At 37.4% G+C, this 12221-nt stretch overlaps 1 protein-coding gene across 1 annotated transcript in view; it reads left to right on the top strand.

Annotated features, from left to right (window-relative positions):
* The first annotated feature begins 1398 nt into the window (after positions 1-1398).
* The window catches only part of LOC137633352 (aspartate aminotransferase, mitochondrial-like), a 37986-nt gene continuing 27163 nt past the window's right edge, over positions 1399-12221 (top strand). Inside the window, exons 1-2 of the mRNA XM_068365604.1 lie at positions 1399-1575; positions 9141-9297. Of these exons, the coding sequence (XP_068221705.1) occupies positions 1496-1575; positions 9141-9297 (237 nt within the window). The 5' untranslated portion in view covers positions 1399-1495. The remainder of the gene's footprint in view (positions 1576-9140; positions 9298-12221) is intronic.

The following is a 12221-nucleotide window of genomic DNA, read 5'->3' as shown; positions in this document are numbered from 1 at the left end:
TCAACCAAATATGATTGTGTGATGAAAAATGCTATACATTAACAATTTAACAGTCTCGTCTGACCATTAAAATGTAAAAACACGAACTAAGATTTTGACGAGCACGAAAAAAACAAAAAAAATTTAGATACGATTAGTACGAAATTAAATAATGTAAATTGGTATTCATAGCTGTATCCTAGATAAGAATGGATATTTAAAGCATTTCAGAAAAATATAAAACTATTTCATATTTTACTCTGACAAAGAAACATGCTTGCACGCTAAATTACCATCATTAACACCGATGTGTTTTTGCTTGGCATATTCTTGAGCAACGTACCCTATGACGCAATGAGTAAGGAGTTGAACGCTGCCAAACGCATTCTAATGTCATCTTTAAGTGCTCAGTACACAAGAGCTATTTTACCACACGCTTTTCCGGTAGGTTTCTGATAACTTATGTGAACGTGCTCTTTTCCAGCTGTCTGTGCACGAGAATGGCGCATGACAGCGCTGCAGACAGTGTTGCCAACTTAGCGCTGAATGCGCTAGATCTAGTGCATTGGCATCACAAACAGCTCATAGATTTTGTATTTTGCGCATAGCGTATTTTTTGGCGCAAATTTGATTGGTTCGGTGCATTTTCTAGTGCATTTCTAAAATGTGTGTATATATATATATATATATATATATATATATATATATATATATATATATATATATATATATATATATATATATATATATATATATATATATATCTATCTATCTATCTGTCTGTCTGTCTGTCTGTCTGTGTGTGTGTGTGTGGGGGGGGGGGTTTAAGGTTCAATCAATTCTTAATAAGGTGAAGTTGAGTATTCCAAGATGAACTTGTTCTGTACTCTCTCTCTCTCTCTCTCTCTCTCTCTCTCTCTCTCTCTCTCTCTCTCTCTCTCTCTCTCTCTCTCTCTCTCTCTCTCTCTCTCTCTCCTGTGAAATTTCTGAAACCATTGTTGTTACTCGAAATTGTAATTTTGGAGCTAATAGTATTATAATATCTACAAAAGTTTTACAGAATTTATAATTTTTATTTATATTTCATTACAAATTTTGATAAATTACATTCCTCAAGTCCGTAGTTAATAAAGTTTGAACCTATGACAATTCTATAAGGCAATAAGTGTACCAAAGACTATATACTGAACCTGATTGCACTGTATGTCAGCCGTATTATTCGTGTAATAAACCCATATCCAACATTCGCAATAGTTGCAAATTGTTGCCTTGACTTTGTTGTTGTCAGTTCATCTTTTATGTGAAGAACATCATCACCAAAATTCACACACAGGAAAAAAATCTCTTTCTAGCGCATTTCTAGCGCACTTCAGACCTCAATGGCTAAATCAAACTCATTTACGTCCAACACAGTTGGCAACAGTGGCTGCAGACGAGAAAGTCCTGTGGTCGAAGTAACATCTCCGTCTCTTTTTAAGTGAATTTTCGTCAACCCTCCACCAAAAGTATAGCAAATATGGCAGTCGGTGGCACTCGAACTTTGAATCTTATGCGGCAGAACTTGGGAGTTATCCAGAATGTGTCATCGAGGGCCAGGTGAATATTATTAAGGTTTTAAATGATGGAGGAAATTGTCCTGTTGGTACTGTTTTTTACGCAACCGGTTGTCAAGCACAAATGGTTCTTGTGTCAAGGACATATAAAGGTCGACTATTTATGATAACATGACAGGTAATGAGGCATACCGTCTCATAACAACGTTATTATTAGTAATACGAGATATGCAGACATTTAGATCATTTTATTTCGGTTATTGAAGTTGCAAGGCAGCTGTTACAGGTACCTTATGCCCGTCGTCTACACCGGTGTAGCAGGAAATTTTTCCCCCCTGGCTGAAATTCCCCCCGGGAAAATTAGCCTAGGATCGATTTCCCCCCCGGGATAAGCAGCCTGGGCTGTTATTCCCCCGGGGGGAATTTCAGCCCTAGGATATTTTTCCCCCCCTAGGCCATTTCTCCCCCACCCTCCCATACAGAGAAACCATTTTGATGAATTCAATAATCAACGGTAAGTTTGACAAAATATTAGGAAATATATATATATATATATGTATATATATATATATATATATATATATATATATATATATATATATATATATATATATATATATATAATGAAAACCTTACTCTTCTTTCATACTGTCCAGCATGAAATAAAAAAAGTACACTTGATGCTAAGAAGCACTATGGATGAGAAAGGAGATGATACCAATTCAGTTGTGTTACCAGAGATTATGGGGGAACCGAATGGGAAACCTGGGATTTTAGGGTGGGGAAATGTCATAAACGAGTGATTTATAGCAATAATAATGGTCAGAAATGCTAAATGAGAACAAGGTAACCAGCTGGTAAAACATATGGATCACGTAAGTGGCTGAACATAGGCCAAACATGATTATTTAACACATTTGAGATTTTTAAAATGGTACAGAACCTAACAAACCCACCTAACCTAACCTAGTAGTTCCCAGGTCACAACCCCTAGACGGGGGCAAGCCCCCGGACCCCCTTCCCAGGTCACAGCCCCTAGCCGGGGGCAAGCCCCCGGACCCCCCTTCCCAGGTCACAACCCCTTGGACTATCCCAATATCAGCCTTCATCATAAAATCTTTAAACAAACCGGCATTTTTTTTTCTTCTTGGCATTTGGAGGTTTATAGTTACGTCTGCACAAATTTCTTGAATTGAGGATATATATACTAAAGAATTTGATTGTTCCCTCACATCCTTCGAAATCAGCAAGTTTGTTTTCTAAGCAATATTGCATGGGGTTTGATACGGATTCACTAAGAAACTGAGCAGCACGTTTAAAATTCATTGTCCTTTTTTATCCAAGCAATATGTTGTGACCTCAATTTATTGCCTAAATGTAACCCTTCATAGTCTTGCAATTTGTGCAGCTTTTCTATGAAATCCCAATGAAATTCATTTCCATGGCAAACGAAAAAAAAAAATAATAATGGTTACCTCCACCAAGCAAAGGGGGAATCTTGGCCCAGAGGGGGGAAAATTATCCTGGGACAAAGTTCCCCCGGGGGGATATATATCCTGGGCCATATTTCCCCCGGGGGGAATTTCGGACGGGGGGAAAACCAGACCGTTACACCGGTAAAGCATGTAACCTGGTAGGGATAAATTACATGAGACCAAATTATTTCAGAGAACCTGGTTTTATGGATTAAAATTACGGCATTAAACTACGCGACATATTTCTCGCTCTATCGACTTTGCCATTTCTACCCGAAATCGTTACCGTGATTGGAATTTATTGGTAACGGCCTGGGACAGAGTAGGAGCCTTTGTAGTTCGTTGGGACCGACCAAAAAAACCACACGTTGAAAGGGAAACAGGCTCAATAATACCCTTAACTTATGGTTTCATACAACCCTACCTAGGTTGGCTAGAACACCAGCCACCCGTTGAGATACTACTGCTATTTTTATTATTATTATTATTATTATTATTATTAGCCAAGCTACAACCCTAGTTGGAAAAGCAAGATGCTATAAGCCCAAGGGCTCCAACAGGGAAAAATAGCCCAGTGAGGAAAGGAAATAAATAAATTAACAATATATCATTCTAAAAACAGTAACAGCGTCAAAACAGATGTCCTATATAAACTATTAACATCAAAAACAGATATGTCATATATAAACTATCAAAAGACTCATACTAGCCTGGTGAACATAAAAACATTTGCTCCAACTTTGAACTTTTGAAGTTCTACTGATTCAACTACCCGATTAGGAAGAACATTCCAAATCTTGGTTACAGCTGGAATAAAATTTTTAGAATACTGTGTAGTATTGAGCCTCATGATGGAGAATGTCTGGCTATTAGAATTAACTGCCTGCTTAGTATTACGAACAGGATAGAATTGTCCAGGGAGATCTGAATGTAAAGGATGGTCAGAGTTATGAAAAATCTTATGCAACATGCATAAAGAACTAATTGAACGACGGTGCCAAAGATTAATATCTAGATCAGGAATAAGAAATTTAATAGACCGTAAGTTTCTGGCCAACAAATCAAGATGAGAATCAGCTGCTGATCACCAGACAGGAGAACAATATTCAAAACAAGGTAGAATGAAAGAATTAAAACACTTCTTCAGAATAGATTGATCACGGAAAATCTTAAAAGACTTTCTCAACAAGCCAAATTTTTGTGCAATTGAAGAAGACACAGACCTAATGTGTTTTTCAAAAGTAAATTTGCAGTCGAGAATCACACCTAAAATTTTAAGTCATACAAATTTAAAGAAACTTTATCTATACTGAGAGTGTTAATTGGCCATTTGACTGGTCAGACAGTACTACATTGAATCCCTCTCTCTGGTCATGGCTCATTTTTCCTTAGCCTACACGTACACTGAATGGTCTGGCCCATTTTTCACACATTTTCCCCTTTCCTCATACACCTGACAAGTGAGATTACCAAATAATTCTTTTTCACTCAAAGGGTTAACTACTGTACTGTAATTGTTCATTGGCTGCTTTCCTCTTGATAAGGGTAGAAGAGTGTTATTAGCTGTGGTAAGCAGCTCTTCTAGGAGTGCACTTCAAAATCAAACCATTGTTCTCTAGTTTTGGATACAGCCATAGCCTCTGTATCATGAGCTTCCACTGTCTTGGGGTACTTATGTTTGAGAGTACACTTGAGCACTTTCTCATACTCTTTAGTTTATTTAGGAAAGATCCATTTTAATGTTAATGTTCTTAAAATATTTAATTCTAATTGTTCACTATTTTTCTTGTAGGTTATATATTTCATTATTTACTTTCCTCTCTGGGCTATTTTTTTGGCTTATGGCATCCTGCTTGTCCAACAAGGTTTGTGGCTTAGCTAGTGCTAATAATAATATCCTCCCCTACTGAGCCTTTATTCCCCCCCTTTAAACTACCATATTCATAGCTTACCCTGATCCAACGAACTACGTTCATCCCGTAGGGGAGAATAGTTTATTTTCTTTGCATATGTCTCTGAAAAGAATATTTGAGGAGTAGGCTTAATGTAGGAGGTTGATATACATGGCTGCAATGTTCATTATTGTATTTGATCTTAAGGCATAACTTAACCTGTATGCTATTCAGAGATACCTTGATGTTCGACACGTAAAATCATGACATTTTAGGTTAGTGTAAGTACAGGTGGGACATACTACCCTTACCCTTTAATGAGTAAGAACACAGCCTTTGGATAAGCTTGGGGTAGAAAAGTAGCTATAAATGGTTATTTGTGACTGTACTGTATGTCTAAAGATTTATGTAACCTAGGACTGTGTATATTGATACTGACCTTCAATAGTGATAGATATTAAACTTTTAATGGTAATTATAGCTGTTAGATTGGCCAAGACACCAGCCACTGGGTGAGATACTACTGCTAGAGTTATTGGGTCTTTTGACTGGCCACATGATGCTACATTGGATCCTTCTCCGGTTATGACTCATTTTTCTTTTGCCTATAAATGTACTGAATATTCTGGGTTATTCTATACACATTCTCCCCTTTCCTCATACACCTGACAACACTAGATAACCAAAATATTCGTCACTCAAGGGGTTAGCTACTGCACCATAATTATTCAATAGATACTTTCCACTTGGTAAAAATAAAGAGATTCTTTAGCTATGGTAAGCAGCTCATCTAGGAATGCTCTCCAAAATCAAATCATTGTTTTCCAGCCTTTGGTAGTGCCATAGCCTCTGTACCATCGTATTCCACTGTCTTGGGTTAGAATTCTCTTGCCTGAGGGTACACTCAGGCACACTATTCTATCTGTTTCCTTATCCTTTCATCCGTGGGCTATTTCCCTTGTTGGAGCCCCTGGGCCTATTGCATCCTGCTTTTCCAACTAGGGTTGTAGCTTAACTCGTAATAATGATAGTAATAGTAATCTCTGTAGGAGTCAAGTTTGAGTCATTGGGCTGGTAAATCTCATCCCTTTAATAATAACTGATAGTACTGCCTTTTCTTTTATGATGACCAATACTACACAGTATTCTTGAAGTTTCCTTCCAGAAGTGACCAAATTCTGGAACTACCATCCCAAGAAAATACTGTTGTTGAATAGGTAGAACTTCAGAAATTCTCAACTTGCTGAATTTTCTTGTGAAGGTTGACACTAGTCGTATTTCATAGTTTGTTACTTAGAAATTTGATGTTACTTAATGTATTTCATTATTTGTTTATTTCTCGTGTATAATTTTTTTTAGTATTTCTTTTCTACCGGACCCATTCGGGTTCTAGTATACTTTTCTAACGAAGGTTGCAACTTGGCTAGTAATGATTTTATGCAGCCAATACTTGATATTCATATTCCGTATAATTTCTTGTCCCAGTTTTTAATCTATCAAATGAAAAGTATTCTTTCCAGCCTTGCTCGATCTGGATCAGCAAGTAAATATCAAGCAATAAGTTTAAGTTTTATGTAAACAGGTGTGATGCAGCAAGAATCATGGGCTAGGGAAGAGAGTATTTATAGCCTATGATAAATCTATTTTTAGTGGGCTGAGCAAATGTGAATTAAGCTTGCCTGGTATTTTTCCTCATAGGTAGCAAGAGAGTTGTGGTCAGGGCAGTCGGCAAGCAATTCAGGTAGGGGGAGGATTGATGAGAAGTAGGATAATCAGCAGCATTTGTTTGAGAGCAGGCACAGGTGAATGTGCAGACGAATATGAAGAAATTAGCAACTTTGATTTTTTAACCCTTTTACTCCCAGGCTATTTGGAACTTTCCAACCCTTAACCCCCAGAGATTATTTTTTTGTCAATCAGATTTTGCAGTTTATATTTTTTAAGTTGCTCTAACAGTCTTAATTTTCGTCATAGAGAGGTCAGGTTGGTCTCGTTCTCTTGGAAAAGGCCTGAAATTTCTCAAAAAATTATCAAAAATATGCAAAAATAATTGTACATAGCAGTTTTTTGCAAGGATGTACCGGTACGTCCATGGGGGTAAAGGGATGTGTTTTGTGAAACGTACCAGTACGTCCTTTGGGGGTAAAAGGGTTAACATATCTCCTGTACATCCCCTTCTGAAAGTAGGGGGACTGCTAATGAGGCTACCAATTGCATTATGTCGTGCAAGTTGGAAGTGGTGAGCATATTAACTGCAACAATTGCAAAAGAGGCCAGGGTCCTCTCATTAGATGACATGAAAGCAGGTCAGGCTTAGGTTAGTGAATCGTGACAAGTAAGGCAAGTCTAAGTAAGAAAAACTATAAAAGCACATAAAAATGACTAAAAAATTGCAATAGCAAAGCAAAGCAGTTATGAGTTAGGAAAACTGCTGCTATACAAAATCTACAAAAACTACTTGGCAAAATGCTTTTACACTGAAAAAAGTTATTTGTAATTTATTGTACTGTAAATGGGGGAGTCTCACTGTAATGGGAAAACTTTGATACTGAACTGTGTGAAAATTAGATACAGATGAAGTATGGGCAGAAAAACTGCAAAAATTTATGGTTTGAGAAAATTATAATTCTTGGAAAATATGGCTTGAAAACAAGTTGTGCAATACAATACAGTATATTATATTGAGTAAATATCCCCCATAAAAATCTCCTGGAGAAAAGTGAACAATAACAAGCAAAGAATGCTTTTTCTCTGCATTTATTCACTCAATAAATGGGGTAAGGAGCTTGGGCAAACACTAGCAACAAACTCAGATTAAAACTTTCACCAAAATTTTTTATTTTGTTCTTCATTGGCAGCCTTTTAAGCATTAATAAAGGGTCTGCTATAACCCTGCCCTGTAACTGCACACTTTTAATTCTAAATAGTTTATGTTCAGATCTGAGAAGTCTTAAACTACATAAATGCTAATTCAGTGTTCAAAGGTCAACTGTTACTTAAAAATAGCTACATCTTTTGAAGCTTTTGATCCAAATGATATCTAGGTATCTGGAACCTTTATTACACACTAAATAAGAAGTAAAGGGAAAAAAGCTGAAGTAAATGATTAACGAAGATTATCCTAAAGAGTAAGTAAGGAATCCCTAGCTGTGAAACTGGGGTCTCTCTCTCTCTCTCTCTCTCTCTCTCTCTCTCTCTCTCTCTCTCTCTCTCTCTCTCTCTCTCTCTCTCTCTCTCTCTTCTCTCTCTCTTTTTTTTTTTAGTACAACAGAAAAGAGGGAGAGAGAGAGATATAGATAACTAGCATGATCAGTAACCAGTTCTTCACCCCTGGCTCCAATGTCCTTACATTGGGGTGTTTGGGATAAAAAAACTTTGGATTGTGATAGTATATCTACGAAAAGTATTATATTGAAAGATTAAAACCTCTCTCTCTCTCTCTCTCTCTCTCTCTCTCTCTCTCTCTCTCTCTCTCTCTCTCTCTCTCTCTCTCTCTCTCTCTCTCTCTCTCTCTCTCTCTCTCTCTCTCTCTCTCTTTTTTTTTTAGTACAACAGAAAAGAGGGAGAGAGAGAGATATAGATAACTAGCATGATCAGTAACCAGTTCTTCACCCCTGGCTCCAATGTCCTTACATTGGGGTGTTTGGGATAAAAAAACTTTGGATTGTGATAGTATATCTACGAAAAGTATTATATTGAAAGATTAAAACCTCTCTCTCTCTCTCTCTCTCTCTCTCTCTCTCTCTCTCTCTCTCTCCTCTCTCTCTCTCTCTCTCTCTCTTTGTACAGCAGAAAAGAGGGTGAGAGAGAGATAGATAACTAGCATATGATCAGTAACCAGTTCTTCACTCGTGGCTCCGATGTCCTTACTTTGGGGTGTTTGGGGGTAAAAAAAACTTTGGATTGTGATGGTATATCTACGAAAAGTATTATATTGAAATAATCAAACATTGAGTCAAAGGTTATAGCTGTCTGAATTGTGAATTTGAATATGAATAAAAGGAGTTAAATTGCAAAAGGGTGTCCAAGTATTCCTTCTCAGACATGCAGCTAAGTAGGTCTTGTGATATCTAGAAATATATAATTTGTGTTGCTTTTGTTAACTTTTAAATAAAGATGATTAAATCTTAATCTAACTTTCTGTGCAGTGTTATACATTGCAGAGGTTTTACTGAATGTTTTTTGTTTAAGGCTTTTGATATGTTTAGACTAACAATGGTATAATTTGCTTCTTTGTATAGCTCTTGGTGGAGTGGTGTTGAAATGGGTCCTCCTGATGCCATCTTGGGAGTCACAGAGGCCTTTAAAAGGGACACCAATCCCAAAAAGATGAACCTTGGTGTCGGGGCTTATCGTGATGACAACGGTAAACCTTTTGTCCTTCCATCAGTGAGAAAGGTTAGTCTTAAAAGCAGCTGTTAGAAAGTTTGTTTGCTATATTACTTTTATGTATATTCCTTCTCTTGAAGACATTTTTGTGATGCTGTATATTGACGTCCAGGTCACTATATATTTCTGCATACAAGATGTCCTTTAGATATGACGGGTAAAAAATTATGGTCAATTTTAATGTATTTAACTCCTGTGTGAAATATAAGATGATTTGTAAATTACAAAAACATCTGTGCATGAGCTAGCTTTTTCAACAGTTATCCTATTAATTATTGGCTATGCCAAGATAATTTTATCACAATTATGGTTTTACTATACAGTATCATTAGAAATTCAAAATAAACTGAATAACAAAGCTAATTCTATTTCATGTTTGTTCTTACATAAATACAAAACTGTCCTTTAATTAGGAGGTTGATTCAAGCGCAGCTGGAACTAGGCTGTTAAAACTTATAACGAGGTGTCAGTGATAGCCAGCAATTACTTACTGGTGGCAGAAACCCCTTGCTGGCACGTTGAACAGTCACTTTGATTCCTGCCGCTGAATAACACAGATGTGCCATTGACTTCCTTTCAAACTCTGCTTTTAAAATTTTCTTTCTATAACTCTTGTTTCCCTTAGTAAAACATGTGAGCCTCTTAAAGTTTCATGCTGTATCTTTTTACCGTTGATGATGATGTGTTATGCCTGTGTACTTGATTACTGGAAGAGGAATAAAACTTCAGCGCCTTGTGACATTTTTATTGGGTCTGAACTTGGGCGTCAGGCTATTGTTCCACCCTTGAATCATGCACGTTTGTAAATAAAACGATATTGGGACTAACAAGGTCTCGTTCCCGAAAGACAGACGATAAACATTCTATGTATGATACGTGCACTCATGAGTAATAGATCTTTTAGTCACTGAATCATCGCTAACCGATGAATGCATTACAGTACTGTACTTCGCGCAAGTAACCTTCTCCAAGTAGATTGGAAAACCATGTCTTGCCAGACCTTCAGATACATTTGCCCAACAACAGCTCACTCACACTAGCATACTTAACATTAGTAAGCCTGTGGCATGCACAACAACAGTGTGCTCCCACATTAGCGCACACAGTGACAGGGCTTCATGCGATCCCATGGATTAGCAAATGCCTCCTTTAGCGCACTCCCCAAGGGACAATGTTTATGTCCTGAACGCGGTATCCCGATTACCCGTGTTTTCGGTGATTGCAAAGCTATACAGTGATGACAAGCCTGTTCATTTGAAGCACTCACTTTGGCGCAGTAGTGCGTTCTCCAATTCCCTTACCAGCCAGGGTACAACTTCTGCATGCATTCAGCCTATATGATGATGGTCACTGAACAGAGGGAAACAACTTGTACAGTAGAAGTGTTAGTTCATACTCTGTGGTTGGTCTGGGCATGTAGTCAGCTGACTTTGTACGCACTGCCAGTCAGAAGAAAATGGGGCTGCTGTCCTTTCCTTTCCCCTTTTAGATGATTATTCCTTTACGTCCGATCAGTAGGAGTTTCATACGTCACTCCTACTGTTTCTCTTCTTTGTGGGAGTCAAATTATTCCCAAATACTTCTCCGAGGACGAAGAAAGAGATGGCAAGATTACGCGTTACTTTATTTTCACCTCGGCTGTTTGGGCTCGCACGCATCTAGGCAAGCACCACCAAACATGCTCGCGATTGTGCATCTTTTGGGGATCATTTGCTCACCCATTAGAGAGGTATTAGACATGCTACTAGGTGTATGCATGTTATGTAAGAGAGCACCATCTCGGCTGTTCTTGATCACATGCCGCAACATTAACTACTCTCCACATGCCACGTACCATCCAATTTGCCTGTGATGAATCGCACACCATCTTACCTGCTTGCTATTGATCTCTTGCCATCTCCCCTGCTCACAATCAACCCCACACCATCTCACCTGCTGGTGATCAACCGCTCACTATCTCACCTTCTTGCCAGAGCATGCTCCTGTGGGAGAACCTCCGCTAGTGCTCTCATTTTTATTTGTAGTCTTATATAAGGGGATGCGCCTATCTATTCTTACTCATTCATATTACACTACTTAAATCAGTCACTTGCTTATACTCTTCTGTCTATTTGTACACAAGGTTCTTTGTATTAATATGCTAGATTTAAAGGCAGATTATTATTATTACTACTACTACTACTACTACTACTACTACTACTACTACTAGCTAAGCTACAACCCTAGTAAGAAAAGTAAGATGCTATAAGCCCAAAGGCTCCAACAGGGTAAAATAGCCAGGTCAGGAAAGGAAATAAGGAAATAAATAAACGATATAAGAAGTAATGAACAATTTAATTTAAAAACATTAACAACATTAAAACAAATATTTCATATATAAACCATAAAAAGACTTGTGTCAGCCTGTTCAACATCAAAGCATTTGCTGCAAGTTTGAACTTTTGAGTTCTACCGATTCAACTACCTGATTAGGAAGATCATTCCGAAACTTGGTCAAAGCATGGAATGAAACTTCTAGAGTACTGTGTAGTATTGAGCCTCATAGTGGCGAAGGCCTGACTTTTAAAATTACCTGCATGCTTATTATTACGAACAGGATGGATCTGTCTGAGAAGATCTGAATGATAATTATGGTCAGAATTATAAGAAATCTTATACAACATGCATACTGAACTAATTGAACGTTGGTGCCAGAGATTGATAAATAGATCAGGAATAAGAAATTTAACAAAGTGTAAGTTCCTGTCCAACAAATTAAGATGAGAATTAGCAGCTGAAGTCCAGACAGGAGAACAATACTCAAAACAAGGTAGAATGAAAGAATTATAACACTTCAGAATAGATTGATCACCTAAAATTGTAAAAGACTTTCTCAATAAGTAAATTTTTTGTGCAATTGAAGAAAAGACAGACCTATGTTTCTCAAAAGTAAA

This window comes from Palaemon carinicauda, chromosome 42, assembly GCF_036898095.1.
Source record: "Palaemon carinicauda isolate YSFRI2023 chromosome 42, ASM3689809v2, whole genome shotgun sequence".
Classification (NCBI taxonomy): Eukaryota; Metazoa; Arthropoda; class Malacostraca; order Decapoda; family Palaemonidae; genus Palaemon; species Palaemon carinicauda.
The sequence above is the reverse complement of the archived record's forward strand: the minus strand, read 5'-3'. Positions and strand labels throughout refer to the sequence as shown.